This window comes from Quercus lobata, chromosome 10 (assembly GCF_001633185.2).
Source record: "Quercus lobata isolate SW786 chromosome 10, ValleyOak3.0 Primary Assembly, whole genome shotgun sequence".
Taxonomy (NCBI): Eukaryota; Viridiplantae; Streptophyta; class Magnoliopsida; order Fagales; family Fagaceae; genus Quercus; species Quercus lobata.
Window position 1 is genome coordinate 5,749,255 of NC_044913.1, and position 20,975 is coordinate 5,770,229.

General features: G+C 36.7%; 1 protein-coding gene across 1 annotated transcript; it reads left to right on the forward strand.

Moving 5' to 3' along the window:
• The first annotated feature begins 1,891 nt into the window (after window positions 1-1,891).
• On the forward strand, window positions 1,892-3,815 carry LOC115964637 (probable pectate lyase 5). Its single transcript, XM_031083906.1, has 4 exons — window positions 1,892-2,077; window positions 2,199-2,948; window positions 3,083-3,221; window positions 3,411-3,815. The coding sequence occupies exons 1-4, from the start codon at window positions 1,962-1,964 to the stop codon at window positions 3,669-3,671; spliced, it is 1,266 nt and encodes a 421-aa protein (XP_030939766.1). The 5' UTR covers window positions 1,892-1,961; the 3' UTR covers window positions 3,672-3,815.
• Window positions 3,816-20,975: the final 17,160 nt, after the last annotated feature.

Sequence of the window (20,975 nt, forward strand, 5' to 3'; positions counted from 1 at the left end):
AGCTATCAAACCAGGGTAAGTCAAGGCTCTAATACTAACTTATGTCACAAAAGATTGAAGAAAGAAAATATAATGCTTTCTTTGATGGAACAGAAACAAAAATGCTAGTTTTTAGTAGTACCTCGAATCCACGAGAGATTCCATCAATCCAAACGGTAATAAGGTTCTAGAATCCACCAAAGAAAACAATAGACAAATTCTGTATTTTTATTAACTTCAAAACTGAACTGCCTTTAAAGGCTCCAATGCATTTAAATTGTACAAAGAAAACCTAGGACGATGAGGAAAAGATTTTTTTTTTTTTTTTTTAAACCCTAATTTGACTAAACAACATTAAAAGAACAAAAAAAGCATGGAAATATATAACCTAAACCTAAACCTAAAATAATGAATATTACATTAAAATACCAAATTATATAATTACTAAAATTAAATAGTTGATTCTGTCCTACATCAAAACCTAGGCCCATCTCTCTTCTTTCTTCTTTCTATTGTATTTCAAATTCTTAGAATTGTGTGTGTTTTTCAAAGTTCATGTGCGTCTCACACGCCACTTTCGTTTGTGTTTTAATGCTAGATTAACTAATGTATTGATTTGCCAAAAGTGAAATGCTTAAGGAGTAAATTGGCTAATATAAAGGTTTAGGGGGTGTCTTAGCCACTACTTGAAAGTTTAGGGGGCGTGTAAACATTTTTCCTTGATAAATTATACCTTTTGGAGAAAGTCTCTTTTCTAATAGATATATTCAAATACTAACGTAACAAGTCATAAGTAAATGCTCTACAATTCAACTTGTTGACAAGAGTTCTTGGTATTTCCAAAACATCTAGGGTTCAAAATTTCAAATTTCCCCTCCCCGGTTATAACCACACCAAAAAAAAAAAAAAAAACCAAGGGCAAGATTAGTCGACCAACTTTAACAAAATAAGTATAAAACTAAATGACATGACAATCATTTATTTGGTTATTCTTGTACTTTTATTCATTTATTAGGTTATTCATTGGTATGTCTATCATATGAGACTTCGTCATACTTTTTACATCTTACGGTCCTTGTTTATTTCTTCTTCTTCATTATCTTCTTCTTCTTTTATTTTTTTTCTTTTTTTTAAGAACTATTGTTAAATGCGACAAAGATGAGGTAAGAATACATATGTAGGATTACCTTTAATTGTGTCATTGTCTTTGTGATTATATTTGGTTATCTAATTGTGTTACGATTAATATACCAATTTTAGAAGTGAGTTTTTCTCAAGATAAAGAATTATTTGTAGTCTGGCCTTGTCAAATACCCCTTCTTTTGTGATAAGGATTAGGATGAGTTCACTACTAAGTTCATATTCATAGTATGAAATGGTAAGAAAAGACAAAGGCAAACATGCATTATCGCATTGCCTTGTGGTCAAAAGTTACTATTCTTACAAAATGTATTACGAAACACCCAAAAATTAATATTATCACATTAGTTTGTAATCAGACAAAGGGAAATATATATACATTTTGTTGTTGGATTGATGCTAATCCCATTTATTATCACATTAGTTTGTAATTTTTTTTAAGTAAAATTAATATTAATTTTAACAATTTTCATCACAATTTAGTAAAGACGTGGACTTTATATATATATATATATATAGACAACAGATTTAACTAAAAAAACCTAAATATATAAGTCACATTACTAATTTATATATATAAATGTATATAGACAACAAATTTAACTAAAAAAACCTAAATATATAAGTCACATTACTAATTTTTCAAAATCCTTGATTGTAGATAAATTCTACTTTTAGTTTAAAACGGTTCTACATTATAGTACACACTATCTCTAGTTCTATATAAGGTACATGGCTCCTTTCAATTTCTTTGCACAGAACTTTTAATCTCTTCAAAATTTTTTTCTCTACTCTCTCTCTCTCTCTCTCTCTCACTCATAATTTCTAGCAAAGAATAAGAAATGGCAAGTTGCAGCTTGCTCTCTCTCATTACCATTCTCTTCACTCTCCTAATCCCAACCCTTATTGCCTCCAGACCAGTTAAAGACCCGAAATTTGTAGTAAAAGAAGTACAAAGGTAATAAATAAACTATTTATGTTACAATGTTACCTTAAATAGAAAAAGAAAGAAATCAGTTACTTTAGTTTTTATAGTTGAGATTCTACATTGTTAAAATGTGTCATTTTTTATATGGCAGGAGCATCAATGCCTCTTTGACAAGGAGAAATTTGAAGGGAGATTCCTCTTGCTCAACTGGGAACCCAATTGATGATTGTTGGAAGTGTGACTCCAATTGGAATAAGAATCGGCAGAAGCTAGCTGATTGTGCAGTTGGGTTTGGCAAGAATGCTGCTGGTGGAAAAGATGGTAAGATTTATGTGGTTACAGATTCCAGTGATAATGATGCTGTAAATCCCAAGAACGGGACTCTAAGACATGCTGTGATCCAAGATGAACCATTGTGGATTATATTTGAAAGTGATATGGTGATCAAATTGAAGGTGGAATTGATTATGAACTCGTATAAGACCATTGATGGTAGGGGAGCTAATGTGCACATAACTGGTGGTGGATGCATTACTATTCAGGACATAACTAACGTTATAATTCATGGGATAAACATACATGATTGTAAGCCTTCAGGGAATACTAATGTGAGAAGTTCCCCTGGTCACTTTGGGCATAGGGGTGTTTCAGATGGTGATGCTATGAGCATCTTTGGTAGTAAACATGTTTGGGTGGACCATGTCACACTTTCGAAATGTGATGACGGTCTGGTTGATGTTGTTGAAGGTTCATCCTTGGTTACCATTTCAAATAGTTTATTTACACAACATGATAAGGTTATTTTATTGGGACACGCTGATGACTACACTGCAGACAAGAGCATGAAAGTCACTATTGCCTTCAATCACTTTGGAGAAGGGCTTACTCAAAGACTTCCAAGGTAAAGTGCCAAAAGGAAAAAAGAAAAAAGAAAATGTGTAAATTAACCTATCAATTTAATTGGTTTGGTTTGTTTTGTTATCTAGTTGGTACATTGTGATGTTTTAACATATACTTTTTCACATTAATTTGCAGGGTTAGGCACGGGTACGTCCATGTGGTGAACAATTACTATACCAAGTGGAAAATGTATGCCATTGGTGGGAGTGCTTCCCCTACCATCCTTAGCCAAGGGAACAAATTTGTTGCTCCAGATGATGAAAAAAGCAAAGAGGTAAAATCCCCTTATTTATTATTCAATTGCTTACTTTTTCGGAAAAGTAAATGCATCATTTTTAACTTGGGTTTCTCACTTTTATTATGTACTACCAATTACAATATATCATATTCTTGAATCGAGTTGATCCAAAATTATTGCATTTATAATTTTTACTGAAATTTATCCTATTGTGAACTTGTGCAGGTGACCAAATACGAAAATGCACCAAAAAGTGAATGGCATAAATGGAATTGGAAATCTGAAGGAGATGAATTTCTAAATGGTGCATTTTTCACATCCTCCTCTGGAATTATTTCTTCCTCAAATGCTACATTTTTCACATCCTCCTCTGAATCTAGTTCTTCCTCAAGTGCTTCCGACATAACTGCAAAAGCATCTTCTCTTGTTCCCAAACTTACAGCTAATGCGGGTGCACTTAAATGCAAGAAGGGTTCTGCATGCTGATTTGTGATATCTCTCAAACATAGCTTAGAAGCCTTTTAGGGTCAAATACTTTTCTCTAGTAGAGATGTAACTTTCTTTTTATTTTTCCAAAATTTCACAATTTTTTAAAATAAAAAATTGTGAAAAGTTATTTGTTAAAATAACAAATTGTGATACTAAAGATACATTTCTTCACTAATAAAACTTTGATTATGCACAGAGCATTACAAGATACATTAGTTTTCCTAACTGTTGTCTCAAGACTTGTTGGAGGTAACTTGGAGATCAAACCAAACCAATAATGCTAATAATGTCTATTTTGAAGCAAAAGAGTTGATGAGAATCATAATCTTCTCAAACTCAATAAGTTAATATATGTTAAATATTGTAGCCAAAGTGACCTAAACTAATTATAGGATCTATGTACTTGTAGAATAAGTAACTTAACCTCCTGTTAATCTATGTTTAGTCTAGGATTGTTTAAATATTCTCTAATATATAAATTCTACATTAGGTACATTGTATCTTCCTCATCACTATCTTCCTCATCCTCTTCGCTATTTCCCTCTCCATGGAGATGCCATCTAGTATAATGATTTGTCATCCCTTTCCATATGAGGTCTCCTATAACCTCAACTTGTGTTCTTCCATACCTATTGTTACAATCATTACAAGGACATTTTATCTTCATATCCTCTTCTTTGACACATTGAAATGCATACTCAATAAACTCTATTACTTCATTTACATATTCCTCACATGACCTACTAGAAAGATTGATCCAAGATTTATCAACTGGCATTATATCTACACCCTCGAAAAATGATATCTCATCACACATCTAGGTAATTTTTTAATTAAAAAATATATCAATTCTAAATTATGATGAATGAAAATTGACAAATTGTAATTGACAAATTGTACTAACTTCACATATTTTGGGCACTGGTTCAATATCAAGACAACAACTGTCTGTTATCAAATAATAAATTTTTTTTTATATATACAAGATAAACTTTTTGAGGGAATTTTTTGACCCAACCCACCATGGTGGGTCAAAAAAAATTCAACCCAACCCAACCACCCACATGAGTTGGGTTGGGTCGGGTTGAACCCATGGGTTGGATAATTTTTTTTATTACATTATAATTAAATTGAGCAGAAAAAAATATATCACACTTGCCACGTAAGTTGATGAATAAAATATACATTAATATATAAACTAATCTTCCAACTTAGTTGTAAAAAAAATATGTTTGAGTATCCAACTGAGTTGACAAATAAAATATAAATTGTAGGTGCATTTTTTACTTCAAGGAAACTCATGTACTCCTTGGCAATTTTTGCTTGTCCCACATTGGAAAGATCTCTTTCCTCTTTCTACCTTATAAGGGATGAACCAATGGAGTAAGAGTACCACTAGTTTGGTTAATATATATTAAAATAAATAATAGGATTTATATTATATATGATAGTAGGAACAGAGGAAGTGCTCTATAGCTGGTTTTAAAAAAAAATTATTAAATATATAATATATTTTGAACATATATTAAAATATGGGTGGATCGGGTCAGGTTTGGCGGGTTTGTAATTTTATAACCCAAACCCAACCTGACCCACTATAAAAAAAAAAAAAAAATTGTAACCTAACCCAACCCACCAAGCCCTAAAAACCGATCCAACCCGCCGGGTCAGGTTTGGCGGGTTGGCAAGTTTTCTACACACCCCTACCTCTTAATATATAGAGATATATAGAGATAACTATAACCTATGTTTGTCTCCCTTTGTAGCTTTATAGACAAAGAACAGTCAAACTAATAAAAAGACAAACTATAAAATACTCAAACATAAAATTTGGCTAATGTGTTGGCTAAACTAGATGCGAAGCTTGTGATTGATCTGTTAATGAAAGATGAGGGAAGTTTTTTTTTTTTTTTATTTTATTTTTATTTTTTTTTATAGAAACCTAACGATGAAAGATGAGGGGAAGTCTAATGGTAATGATGTAATTATTGCTGATTGCAATGGTGGGCTACTAAAGATCTTGAGAGTCCGAATCTAGCACTGCTATAGGGAAACAAATAAGTGTGCTGATGCTCTTACTAGAAGAGGCGTTGTACTTTCTCAAGATTTTGTAGTTTTTCGTTCCCCCAGCTGATGTTGCTCTTTTGGCTAGCCTTGATGTTGTGGGAACCTTGTATGAGCATAACTGCTCCTTTGCCTCTATTTCTTAGTTAATGAATTGCTCCTATTTACCAAAAAAAAAACATAAAATTGAGTGCAACACATGCACGGACCTAGAAAGTGATATATAATGCAGTAGAGGTTGGATTTGCAGCCATCTTTAGCCACTTGGTTGGTAGGTAGAGAGAGAGAGAGAGAGAGAGAGAGAGAGAGAGAGAGAGAGATACGTTATGGAAGTAAAACCCAAAAAAAGGGAGGGAAAATTTTCTGATCACCAATGTAGGATCCCTTTGCTAGCAGTTTTTTAAGCCCCTTGTTAGTAGTTGAGATGGTGTACCCTGCTCTCTTAATTCCCAAAGTCTAAAACTGTTTTTTTTTTTTTTTTTTTTTTTTAGCTCTCATTTGTGAATTTCATGACTTATTGTGACAAGATTATATTATGTCGTGACAGATATTGTTCTGACAATAAGTAATCAAAGAACAGAACCAGCTCTAAATAGACTTATTATGACAACAATTGCGATTTGCCACAATGACATTTCAATTTTAAAAGACCACAATAAACGTGAAAATGTTTAAGCGGAAAACTATCAAACTAATATACAATACCTTAGGTACTGTTTCTTAGGTTCTCCTTTTAAGATTCTGTCTTGTAACCACTTAACTAAAAAATATACTTTCATCTCATAAGAAAAAAGCCACATAGCATAATTTTAAGAGGGGAACCTAAGGAATAGCATCTAAGTACTGTACCTAAATCTTGTCCTTATATAAAATAATAATAATAAAATGATATTGTATAGGTGTGTTTCTTTTATAGCAATATAATTAACCTCAATATTTATAAATAAATAAATAAGCTTTGTATATTTTATTTGGCAAATCACCCCACTTTTTGGTTGTTTGGAGAAACTATACTCCACCCTAAATTTGAAGGAAAAAAATATTTTTTTCCACCCTTGACATCCGATTGACACAATTTTATTAAATTAATATTAAAAATGTTGTGTACTAACATGCCATTTGCTTTCCAAAATGATCTTATTTCATAATTAAAATTCATTTATTTAAATTTTTAATTAAAGAATATTTTAAAATGTTTAGAATGACTCTTTATTATTTTTCTGTTTTTCAACAGTTCTTAGACCCAACTTCAAACAGTATTTTAAAATATTTAGTTGACCATGTTTGACCAAATATTTACCAATTTTGATCAAATTTCACAAAATTTTCCTCACAATCCGACCGTCTGATTGTTGTCATACTTCACAAACACCAATATATGACCACATTCTTCCAATCCAACGGTTAGATTTTGGATTTAAGGCTACAAAATTATGGACATGTATCATTATACCAACACACCAGGAAATTTTGATTGGTCACTTTCTCACAATACAATCGTTTGATTGAGCTCAAAATTCATCAAAACCGGCATTTTATCACACTCTTTCAATCCAGTGGTCAATTTGTAAATCTGATTTTGGCACAAGATGGACACGTCGTTGTATCCACCTAATGTGAAACTTCAATCACTAAAAATATTCAATACTCTTCCAAGAGAGTTATACACTATATAAACATTACTAAGAATCAAGAAAATGATCTAAAAGATACAACCAAACCCTACCAAATGACCCTAATGGATTTGTATGTGACTTTTGGCTGCCTTGTTTTACGCTTTTAAAACTTGAAATCGATAAAAGCATGAAAATCGAGAAAACCTTAAAACACTTACCAATACCCAAAACCGACTTGAAACCTTCCTAATCAACCTAATTTGATCAAATCTAGTGGTCCTAGAACCAACTTTGAAGTTTGACCAAAGATTGACCATGTTTAATCATCTTTGACAAACTTTAGTAAGATTTGACTGCTTTGTTTTAACAATCTAGCCTTCTAATTGTCACTGTACTTCATAGATACAAATATTTCACCACATTTTGCCAATCCAACAGTCAGATTTTGGATCTCAAATTGTTGCATGATGGCCACGTGTTGTTGTACCCACCCACTAAGAAGCTTTGATTAACCCTAATCACACAATCTAACCATCCAATTAATTTCAAAATTCGCTAAAACCAATATCTTACCTCACTCTTTCAATATAATGGTCAAACTTTGAATATGAGTTTGGCACATGATGGATGCATGTCATTGTCTCATATGTTGATAAAAACTACCAAATAACCAATGATAACTACTAAAGCATCAAATATGACTGAATTACGCCCCCCCTTCCCCCCCCCCCCCCCCCCCCCCAATCAAAGCTAGGAAATGACCAAAATACCCATAAACTTCTAAAGTAACCAAAATTCATCCCAAAACATACAAAATGACCAAAGCATCCCCCAAAACTTCAAAATGATCAAAATACATTTTACATCTAAAATAACCAAAATAGCCCCGAAGTACTTGGAGGGCTATTTTGGTATAGTTTTTAAAATTAAGAAAATTTTCTAGAGTTTTAAGACAAAATTGAGGAAAATTCACCATTCAAAGAAAATAACCATTTTTACGGCCATATGTTTGTTGGAAATCACCTTTACTGTGACGAATTTACCTGACCATCGCTAATACCTTCTTTTCTTAAGAAAGTTTTAACTGTTAACGACAACCAAAACATTTGTTACAAATAACAATGCAATATATAGTGATGGAAAATCCATTAAACACAAGAAAAATAAGGGCATGAATTCCCCCTTTTTTAAAAAAAATTTACCATTGTCAACGGCTTAGGTCCATCGCAAATATTATTTATTGTGAGGGATCCAATTTCATTACTAATACATTCTTTCTTTTAAAACAAATTAACTATTTACAACGGTCAACATGTTCATTGCAAATACAAACTCAATTAGAAAAATTAAAAAAATAATAATAATAATTGCAATGGATAAATGTCGTCACAAATATGAAAAGTAAGGGGGAAATTTTCCCTCCAAAATATTTAACCATTTTCAATGGCTTCATGTCTATTGCTAATACCCACTTTTATATTTACGATGGAAGAATGTTTGTTGCCAATACTAACACCATAATATTTATATATATATATATATATATATATATAATATATTAAATGCACGAAAGCCGTCACAAGTGTTAATAGTTCCAATAGTTTTTCTTTGTTCATTGTAAATAATACTTAATTAGCGACGAACATTTTTATTCCGTTGCAAAAAGTATGGTGGAAACACTTCTCTACAAAAACAAATCATATTTTCGACAAAAATAATAGGCATTTTCAACAAGCTTATTTTGTCATTACAAATGTTTTAATATTTAACAAGCAATTGTCGACAAAAAGAACTTGCCATCAAAAAAGCTAGTGTTTTCGACAGTTTTTTGTAGTCATCAAAAAAGTTTTGTCCCAAATAACAATCTTTTTTGTAGTGAATAAGCATACACACCCTTTCTTTTTGTAAAAGCAATGTGAAGGTAAGTGTAAGCTTAAAAATAGAAGAGATAAAAGTCCCATTATGATTGACTTTTCACTCAAGAAGTAGCTCAAAACATAACTTGTGTAACATGAATCAAATTCCACTAAAAGAGCTTTCTTTTCTCTCTCCCTAGTAGGAGTTTATTTCCTCTCGTTTGAATATGAGTTGCTCCATCCCTAACCTTCCGTTTTAGGGGTTGTATAGTTACTCTTTTGTTCTCTTTAGGCAAGAGCCAAAATTTCCTAGTTATGGATCTAAGTATTCTCTCTAGCTTACAGAACCTGCAACTCACAAAAGAAGAAGAAGAAGCTATTCCTATCATTGTCACAAACTGCTCAGGCCTCTTTGAAGAATGTTCCCTAAGTCTTTTTGGGCGGCTTCTCTCTGATCGGCAGCAGAACCAACTTGCTCTAAAGAACACCCTTAGATCAGCATGGAAAATGGGTTCAGACATGAGAATTGTGGAAGTTGGAAATAATATACTCCAATTCAAGTTTAGCTCAAAGTATCAATTGGAGTGGGTTGAGAGGTGTGGGCCTTGGAGCTTTGATAACAACCTCCTCTTACTCTGTAAATGGAAATAAGGGCTGACTTCCACAAATATTTCTTTCATCCATTCTCCCTTTTGGGTCCAAATTTGGGGTTTTCCTTTTGAGCATATGTCACAGGAAGTTGGGGAAGAAATTGGTAGCAAGTTAGGTAGATTTATTGAAGTTGATAGGCATTCGTGGCAATCTGATCAGGCAAAATTCATAAGAGTCCGTGTGGAGTTGGAGATTGATAACCACTGAGAAGGGGAGCTTATATTGCAATCTCTGATGGTGAACGACTATGGCTTACGTTCAAATATGAAAGGCTACCTATTGTTTACTTCATTTGTGGGAAGCTTTGGCATGATAATAAACATTGTCCAACGTCTGATGTCCAGCAAAGTGCTGGCCATCAATATGGGGACTGGTTAAGGGCTGGGTGGACTGCAAAAGTGGCAGGCAAAGAAAGGAACTTGAGCAAGGTCACGATCTGAGTTGTCTCCGATGAGCTAGAAGTGCAACGAAAGACTTGGCTGGTGACTGGTTCTGCTTCAGCATGTTTCGAGGTTTCAGGTCTTGAGGGCAAGAAACAAAACTTGGAGAAGGGTGATACCTGGGGAAGCGATAACACCACATGTGTGGATGGACAGCTCACTAGTGACGTACGAGTCTTTAGCGGATTTCCAGAGCAAGTAATGAGTGAAGCGACAGGACAAGTAATGAGTGTTTTGGGTTCTTGTGAGAAGTCACGTGATCATCTAAGGCAGGATATTTCAATTGAGCACAGAGGCTCTTTCTCTCATGGGCCAAAAGGCCCTACTTCATAAGGCCCAAAAGGCTCTATTTCTCAAGGGAGCCCAAGTACTAAAGCTCCTTTAGATAAAAATGAGAAAGACCGCCCAGTGAAGAAGAATTCAGCCAATGCTGTCCAAGTTGGTGTAATTTTTCAGGCCAAAGCTAATGAAAAAGGAAAACAGATTTTGGGTAAAGGCAATCTGAAAAAAGTTGCCCGTGCGGAAGGAAAAGCAAGCGATGATCAAACTCTCGCCCAGATAATGGAGATAGGAACAAAGCGCTTGAGAGCGAAAGAAGCTTCAGAGGAAGAGAACAATCGGGCTCCTAAGCAATTCTGTGAACCGGTCAACTCGGGTTTAGCTTACTCTGTCTTTGAGCCAGTTTAATTGGCTGCACTTTTCGGTGCTTAGTTGGGATCCTTGGGCTTTTCTTGTTTCTGTTAGTTTTGTCTACTTGAAAAGGGAGTTCAACAGGACAGTATATAAGCTTTTTAGCTAGCTAGTGTGTATAAGGTTAATCTTTTTTAAGTTTGGGAGGGACCTTCTTTGTTTGTTGTTCCTGCACTGGCAAGTTAGTAGCTAAAGGTCTCTTTTTTTCTTTTGTCTTTCCCATTATACTTCAATTTCTTGTGGCAATGAATCTTTGTTCCCCATCAAAAAAAAAAAAAACATAACTTGTGTTTTGAATTTTGACCCTCTAAGCAGGCCTTTTAAAATACAATTATCTTGGACCACTAATAGGGGGTACTTGAGAAACAGTGTGTGGGCTTTCCACATGGTACATAACTTCAGGAGTGAGTAAATTTGGAGCAGCCACGAGGTAGTTGAACTTTAAGCCAATGCTTTAATACAAAAGGTTGATGGTCCTTGTTCAGTGATGATTTGTGTTTGACAAATTCAATTACAGTTTGGGCCTGTAACAGTCCACATGCATGGGTATTAGTATCACCATCTAATACAGCTTGTGCTTATGGTCATTAGAGATGTTGCCTAGGCCGGGCCACTTTTAAAAGAAAGGTACTGCACGGGGCACCATTGGTCCATTGCTAAACCAGAATCGATTTTGATTTCATAATCTTTTTTGCTTTTGGGTTGGGCTTCCACAATTCATATATGATATATGGGGCTTATAGCTAGTAGTGATGACTAATGAGGCTGTAGTACATTAGCCCTTGATCCATCGACACCCACCAGTAGTCTAGCAATTTTTTTTTTTTTTTTAATACTTTTAGGCCTATTGGCATTCAAAATAAAAATGTATCTACTGGACCAAGAGGAAAATATATCAACCATAGCATATTTAAACCTATAGGACTGAAATGGTTGAGCAATTATGAAGCTCTTAAATTGCTAACTATTCTGAAAAATCTAATCGTTGGATTGTATGTCATTTATGTTCTTAATACAGATATAAAATTTTGTGTCAATTGGATTTTATTTATTATTCATTTTATAAACTTATTTTTTATGTATAATCGTGTACTACAAAAACATGAAGTTTAAACATTTTGATTGATGACATAGATTATTAAAAATATATTTTAAAAAAATGTAATCCAGTGATAAATTTGTCAAAATTTACTTCCAATAATCTAGTAATGAAATAGAATCTTTCTAGTGTTTCAATGCCAATTCAAACTTTAAAAAGTAATTGAAATGACTGGTTTAAAAGCACAATGATCTAGAGGGACTATGAGTTTCCATACTCGTGGTTCTTGTTTCACACTTTCAATCACACTCATCAGCATGAGCATCATGCTATGCTCTTATTATACGTTATGATAAGAAAATAGTAGCTGGCCATAGCATTTCTTCTAGGAAACGACCGATCACACGGTTGCACTAGTTTTTTTTTTTTTTTAATGGCCACTGGGTCAGAATAAAAAAATCCCACTTGAATCAACACCATCCACTTAGGCTAAAATAAATACCAACATTATCTAATGTTTTTTCCAAGTGATTGAAAAGAAAAAAATCCAACCATGCCAACCACGTCAAAATCATGTAATATCAAAGTGAAATTAAAAAAGTGTGCATGACAACCATACCTTAATAAAATTAGGATTAAGTGAACCCTGATAAATAAAAAATATATGGAATTTCCAAAGGTGTATTAGTTTATTATGGGTTCGCTTAATAGTTTCCAAATGCATCGGTTAAGATTGAGATCGATTTGTGGGTTATAGTTAGCATAAATTCTTTTGTTATTAAATAAGAGATCTAGGGTTGGATCTCCAATTACACCAAAAATATAAAAAGCAATCATCATAAGTAGACTCTATATTGTAGACTCTATACTATATATTGAAGCTATTTCTTAAAAACAATCGACACTTATTTTTTTGAAGAATCAACTTTCAATCAAAGAAAGAATGTATCAAATAAAATATTTGAGATTTGATCCTCAACTGATATATCTTGATTTAACAATAAAAATTAATCATCAAAACTCTTGAATTTTTAGTGTAGAATTAAAAACTAATCATCGAATCAAGATACTAATTGAGTTTTTGACGTAAAAATAAAATCTATAAATGAAAAAAAAAAAAATATATATATATATATATATACACGCACAATCAACTGTTTTTTTAAGAGGCAACTTTCAAATAAAAAATGTTCATTAAATTTTACTATATTACTTAGAGCTGGTTCAATTTTTCGTTAACAGATGTAATAAAACACCCATAAACATATTCTTTAGCTTAAAATAAAATATTTTATTTATATTATCAAAAGAAATTATTTTATTTGGTTCCGCATAACAACATTACATGGTAGACCTGACGGCCGAGTCGGCTCCGACACAAGTTTTTGAAACCCCAGATTAGATCACCGCCAATCAAAATCTAGCTTTTTGTTTAGAGGTGGGCCCATGAAAGACATTAAACACATCAACTTGTTCACCTCACCAACAACACGTGTCAACGTGTTTACAACTAATTGGTTAAATTCAATGGTCAACTAGCCTGGAACAGTGTATTCAACGCGTGGCAAGAATAGATAAACTATGGGCATGTTTGGTTAGCGGGAAAAAATAACCTTTTTTGTTTTTATTTTCAATTTTCAGTGGATCTCACCGCTAAAAAAACACTAGTTTGATTTTAGCATTTGTATTTAATTTTTATTCTTAATATCTTATAAGTTTGATTTGAATACAAAAAATAAATACAACTTTTCGGCGTTATCGTTTTCTATAAATACGAATACAATGGCATATTTGCAAATATTATTTTTTAAAAAAATAGTGATGTGATATGTGTGAATGAGAAAAGTTATTTTTTTAAAAAATAGAAAGTAATGACCAAACTTAACTATGATGCATTTTATAACCAGATTATGTATTCAAAATAATTTATTAAACCGTACTAAATTTGAAACTAAATGCTTTTTTTAATATTAAAATAATATAGAATAAAGAAAAAAAAAATGAATATACCACTTTTTGAAAACAAACAGGCCCTATGTTGCTTGGCTGCTACAAGCAGACGAATTCACATGTGGAAATGGCTGAGAACGAGTATGTCAATCCAGGTCAGATTGAGTCAAGCTCTTGTGTTCACCAAAAGTTATTATTTTAATTTATTTTTTATTTTAAATTTTGGATGACAAGGTCGGGTATTATCCATCCACTGGTCCACGTCAGATTCACAAAGTTCATCCACATTGTCTGAGTCTCTGAGATAATACATTTTTTTTTTCAGCAACTTTCCATGAAGGCAATGGGAATATATGGGGAACTTTGTTTACTCCATTGGAAATTATGAATGTTCGCCACGCCCCCCATGACTTTAAAAAAATGGGTAATTAATCCTTTCAATTACATAACAGAATTATTAAAAGTTCAATTTTATTTTAAAAGTATATTACATATTAACTTATAAGTATATTTTTTATACATGTGTACACTTAAAATCTATTCTTAAATCAAATATCATAGCCTGAACTTGTTTATAAATAGTATTTTACTATTATTATATTTGAGCTTGATTTGTTTGATAGTTGAGTATAAATTTAAGCCTGACTTTGACTCATTTGTTAAATAAATTAATGTAAACAAGTTTTTCCCATACTTAGTATGAGTTTTTCATAAACAACTTAGTTCATTTACGATTTTGAGGATGGGCAAGTAAAGGAGTCGGTCTAAGGGTTTAAATCCCAGTAAATATAGCCTTGCTAACCAAACCCAACAATTAAAGTTCAAACCTGCAAAGGTTCGGAAAATTTGAAGGCATTCTGTTGAGCTCAAGGCAACTTGGCCAATTGAGACCCAGAGAATAGTTTTTTTGGGTCAGGGCAATCGAATATGTCAAAATTGCACCATAAAAGGGTCGGGCCCCAAATCTACGACAATCTGCATCATACATAATCAGAAGCAACACCTCTCACAGTCATAGAGATTAGTGGCCGATCTTGACTACCTAAAGATAAGGGTAGGTAGAAGGCCACCTCCCTTCACATCCCACATTACTTACGCCTCAGTGCCTCACCAAAATAGCTCGCATGTAATACAACATGACAATGACGGGACTTTCCACCTGCAACCATGGGTAACATATGTGGCCGTAGCCACTGGCAAATTCCCAAATTTTCCTTATTGCATGGAAATGAATAGAGAAAGGAGTGTACCCCACTATCTCAAACACTTTCTCATTTTTTTTACTTGAGCTTATTTATGAATTAGCTTCACGATCTAGTATTTGCTCGCGATCAAGATATCACATTAAATAAGAGATCTGAGATTCAATTCTGCCTACACCAAAATTTAACTAGTATCTTGATTTGAAAATAAAAAATCTATCATCAGAAGTGAATACTGTAAGGACGCGATTCGTGACGGACCGTAACAGTGTCGGGTTCGCACGTGAAAAGGCCCCTAACAATATCATTTGTAGAGCGTGGGTTTGGAAGGCTAGGCCTTGTTCGATAGGCGGTGGGTTTTTCGCGGTGTTCATATGAACTTAAGCTTTCCTACACCCCTGGAGTCTTTCTCCTGGAGGTGGGCTGGGAGGCCCTGGTTTCTGGCCATTTTTCCCAACCCCCTTTTAGGTTACTTCTTTTTCCTTTTATATTCGCCTGCGTTCATTGTCCTTCGTCCACGTATAGGGTCAATCTTTCCAAAATTGATACTTGTCCCATCAGTCTATCCCCCAAAGTCGTTGGGGATGGTTGTAAAAGCCAAAGAATGCGGCTCTGTCAGGTTCAGAGCATTAAATGGCAATAACAGCAGCTTTCCCTGGATATTTTAGATCTTTTGTCCTAGTTTCGGTCCTATACCGTTTCTGCCCTCCTTTCAGAGGGGGAACTTTGGGTCTGCCGAGGACTGAGCCGTCCTCGGCGATGTCCATAGGCTATTTGGTCGAGTTTGGGCCATAGCCCTCCTCGGCTTGGGCCTTTGGATTTTCCCCAGGTAAATGGGCCCGGCCCGTAAATCGTTTGGGCCCCACAATAGCCCCTCAAAACCCGGCTGTCCAACCTCTTGGTTGGAAAGGGGGGTTTTGGTGATGCCAAACCTCTCCTGTGGCCCAATCTATTCGGCCTATTAAACATGCTGGCGGTTCCTCATATGCCCAAGAGATTCACCGGTCTACGAGATAGTTTTTAATTTCGCGCTTGATGCATTCTTATCGCTTGGGGTATTCAAAACGCGTTTTGAATAATCACTATTTACGAGACTACTTTAATTCGACGGTTTATTTTGATGGGGTGGAGAAGCGGAACCGGCGTGTTTGGGTTTGCTGATTCCTTTGGAGATCTGAACTTATTAAATGCCCCCCGCTCCGCCCTCTGTATAAGTAGGACAGGAGGAGGTGATTGTTTTTACCAAAAATCCCTTTTCATCCTCCTGCGACTCTGGAATACTTAGCCTCCCTTAAGATTCGATTTACTCGCCGGTTTATACACTTAATCGTAAAATACTTTACCATAACAACAAGGGATGCAAAAGTCCCACCCCTCCCAAAAACGCCACGTTCCGATAAAGCTTATCATGGCTCGATCGGGACAAGGATGGCGAAGACTCAAAATCAACCTCATCCTTCTTTCAGTCAAAATCCGAAGTAGGGACTCGTCACGTCAAACTTTCGACGTGACTGAGTCGAGAACACCCAAGATCGTTACCATCCGGCTCCTCACGAGCGTACCTAATATGGCACCGGCGTGTTAGGAGTCAGGGCGGAGGCAGGGGCTAAGTGCTTCTGCTTCTCCCTCTTTTGCTCCTTGGTGCCCTTCCCCTCCCTTTTCTTATTGTCTTCCCAGCACCAGTTCCGCCCTGGTGCTGTTTCTTTTCTATCTTTTGTTCCTCTCTTTGTCTCTTCATCTCTCTCTCTTCTTCTCCTCCTTCTTTACTCATGTCCTCCATCTTCTTTATTCATCCCCCTCATCTTCGTCATTGATTTCTTCCTTACTATTTCCTTCTTCTTCATTCATTTTCTTTTTTAAAGTGAGTCCCTCTCTCAGTATGAGCAGCAATGAGGCAGAGATTGGAGAAACTTTGAAGACGAGTTTAAAAGACGCTTGACAGTTTACTTTTTTGTACTACAGATGTAATGGTTGCTTAGGCAGTTTACATTTTGTATAGGCTCGTTTGAGCCCCTTTTTGTATGTTGTAATGATTTTTTTATATTAATAAAAATTGTTGTCTACCTTATTTCGCATGTTATGTCTCTATGTTTTCATAAATTTGCAAGCGCTGCTCGGCACAATAATATAGCATCTAAATCAATGACGACTAAGACCAAAATATTTGATAATAAAATGATGTCGCCATAGCTTTAATAGAAGTGCTTGGCACAATAAGGCCGACCCGTAAAAAATAGTACTCACCCGGAACTAGCCGAGGAGAGAACCGAAGGCTTGATGCCGTGTGAGAAATAGCCGTCCGAGGACATATCCCCTACCAAATGAATAGCCCTCTTATACGACTAAATGCTGGGGCGTTCCACCCCTTTCCTTACACCTTTATTGGCCTTAACATTCTATGGTGTTTAAGCCGTGGATGAAGTGACCTGACATTTTGACCAAGTAACCTTTCTTATGAGAGTCAAACCTTTTCTTATCCAAGTATTTGGTTTTCCCATAGGCTTGAGTCCGAGGACCATGCAAGGCCTTGGTTCTGTCCAATAACTTGTAATTTTTATAATTTTTCGTGCTTGGCCTCCCCATAGGCTTGAGTCCGAGGACCATACAAGGCCTTGGTTCTGCCCAAAAACTTGTAATTTTTATAATTTTTCGTACTTGGCTTCCCCATAGGCTTGAGTCCGAGGACCATACAAGGCCTTGGTTCTGCCCAAAAACTTGTAATTTTTATAATTTTTCGTACTTGGTTTCCCCATAGGCTTGAGTCCGAGGACCATACAAGGCCTTGGTTCTGTCCCTGGGCCCATATGCCGAACGGGCCTGGGCCGCGAATTTACTGGGCCCACAAATTAAGAGGTGTTTCCATAACTTTTGATCACGCGGTATCTTTTGGCGTCCCAGTGTTCGAGGTGCACCTTCTCGAGACTCCTTTAACCTCAGGGTTGCAGACGACGTTGGAAGTCGAGCCAGAGACGTTTTGTCTGTAGCGTTCCTTGGGACGCTGCGCGAATTAAATGCCACCACCTTATCTTTTAACATAAATAGGAGAGAAAGTTGCTCCTTTTCACACACAAATCCTTCAGATTCCTCCCTTAGTTCATCATGCTTGAGGCAGAGATTGGGAAAAAGGAGCTCCCTCCGCCACAAAGGCGTCATGTCCCCCCGAGACTCAGAGTAGGGAGGTACGGGCCAAGGAGGTGCAAGTTCAAGGGAGCATTCCATTTCGTCATAGGGGAGGGGGTCCTCTTCCCTCTTTTAGTCAAAATCCGAAGCAGGTTCTGGTCATGCCAGTTTTTCGGTATGTCCAAAGAAGGAATTTCCACCATCAGCACTGTCTACCTTGTGGCAGGCAAATTTTTGTGGGGGCTTCCCAACCTCAAGCTCCTAGCACCTTTTCTGTAGATGGTGTTAGCCTGAGGTCAGGTTCTTTGGCTGCCTGAGTTATGGGCATGCAGAGGTGTCGAGGAATGGTTTCCTTAGACAATAACTTGGCGCAGTAGCCAACCTCTCCTCTGAGCTGTCCCCACGGCCTTCTCTCCACTCGCTTGTATTTTCCTTTACTTATGTGGTCAGCTTTAGTGTAAGCTTGTTTCAGCTTTTCATTGTACACTGTACTGTTCCTTTGTCTTAATAAAATATGTGCCTATTTCTCCATACATATCTTTCTTCTCCGTAACAACTACTTTATGCATGAATATTAAATGCAAGCTTGCCCTTAAGGATATTCCAGGCAGAAAAAATGCTTTAACACGGGTTCCTACTAATTTAAACTCACAAATATTATCAAGTATAACAATGGTAACTTTCAATAAATTAAATTCTTGGAACTAACCGGGATAAGCGTTGAGTACTACGCGATGCATGCTAGACCAATGTCCGAGAACGATAATCTCTAAATAATTCGTCTGAAAGGGTAGCTAAGTAGCGAGGGACTCTGGTTGTGCTTTTGGGGCAATATGTTGCGCCGTATCGCATCAACCCCTTTGATACTGGGGATCCGAGGGTAGACCGAGGAATCCGCGCAATCAAGATATTAACCCGTCTGCTAACGCGGAGTTCTCTTCGGAGGGATTTCGAGGTTTACGGGCCATAGTTTTTCTTTAAATAGTTGGTTCCTCATCCAAGTAGTTGGTTTCCCCACAGGCTTGAGTCCGAGGACTTTGCAATGCCTTGGTTCTGTCCAAAACCTAGTTTTCATTACATCCAGGTAGTTGGTTTCCCCTGAGGCTTGGGTCCGAGGACCATGCAATGCCTTGGTTCTGTCCAAAACCTAGCTTTCCACATCCAGGTAGTTGGTTTCCCCTGAGGCTTGGGTCCGTGGACCATGCAATGCCTTGGTTCTGTCCAAAACCTAGTTTTCCACATCCAGGTAGTTGGTTTCCCCTGAGGCTTGGGTCCGTGGACCATGCAATGCCTTGGTTCTGTCCAAAACCTAGTTTCCACATCCAGGTAGTTGGTTTCCCCTGAGGCTTGGGTCCGAGGACCATGCAATGCCTTGGTTCTGTCCAAAACCTAGTTTTCCACATCCAGGTAGTTGGTTTCCCCTGAGGCTTGGGTCCGAGGACCATGCATCCTTGGTTCTGTCCAAAACCTGTTTCCACATCCAGGTAGTGGTTCCCCTGAGGCTTGGGTCTCGTGGACCATGCTAATGCCTTGGTTTCTGTCCAAAACCTAGTTTCCACATCCAGGTAGTTGGTTTCCCCTTGAGGCTTGTGTCGTGGACCATGCAATGCCTTGGTTCTGTCCAAAAACTAGTTTTCCACATCAGGTTTGGTTCCCCTGAGGCTTGGGTCGAGGACCATTGCATGCCTTGGTTCTGTCCAATAAACCAGTTTTCCACATCCGGTAGTTGGTTTTCCCCTGAGGCTTGGGTCCGTGGACCATGCAATGCCTTGGTTCTGTCCAAAACCTTGTTTTCCTCATCCAAGTAGTTGGTTTCCCCATAGGCTTGAGTCCGAGGACCATGCAATGCCTTGGTTCTGTCCAAAAACCTAGTTTCCTCATCCAGGTAGTTGGTTTCCCCATAGGCTTGAGTCCGAGGACTATGCAATGCCTTGGTTCTGTCCAAAACCTTGTTTTCCTCATCCAGGTAGTTGGTTTCCCCATAGGCTTGAGTCCGAGGACTATGCAATGCCTTGGTTCTGTCCAAAACCTTAGTTTCCCACATCCATTGGTAGTTGGTTTCCCCTGGGCTTGGGTCCGTGGACCATGCAATGCCTTGGTTCTGTCCAAAACCTAGTTTTCCACATCCAGGTAGTTGGTTTCCCCTGAGGCTTGGGTCCGTGGACTATGCAATGTCTTAGTTCTGTCCAAAACCTAGTTTTCATTACATCCAGGTAGTTGGTTTCCCCTGAGGCTTGAGTCCGAGGACCATGCAATGCCTTGGTTCTGTCCAAAACCTAGTTTTCTACATCCAGGTAGTTGGTTTCCCCTGAGGCTTGAGTCCGGTGGACCATGCAATGCCTTGGTTCTATCCAAAACCTAGTTTTCTACATCCAGGTAGTTGGTTTCCCCTGAGGCTTGAGTCCGGTGGACCATGCAATGCCTTGGTTCTGTCCAAAACCTAGTTTTCTACATCCAGGTAGTTGGTTTCCCCTGAGGCTTGAGTCCGAGGACCATGCAATGCCTTGGTTCTGTCCAAAACCTAGTTTTCTACATCCAGGTAGTTGGTTTCCCCTGAGGCTTGAGTCCGAGGACCATGCAATGCCTTGGTTCTGTCCAAAACCTAGTTTTCATTACATCCAGGTAGTTGGTTTTCCCTGAGGCTTGAGTCCGGTGGACATGCAATGCCTTGGT

What these genes read in the sequence shown, in the direction of transcription:
- LOC115964637 (XM_031083906.1), top strand. Translation starts at nt 1,962, where the DNA reads ATGGCAAGTTGCAGCTTGCTCTCTCTCATTACCATTCTCTTCACTCTC. An exon ending in GTAGTAAAAGAAGTACAAAG is followed by an intron (nt 2,078 to 2,198) that starts GTAATAAATAAA and finishes TTTATATGGCAG; the next exon opens with GAGCATCAATGCCTCTTTGA. An exon ending in ATGATGAAAAAAGCAAAGAG is followed by an intron (nt 3,222 to 3,410) that starts GTAAAATCCCCT and finishes GAACTTGTGCAG; the next exon opens with GTGACCAAATACGAAAATGC.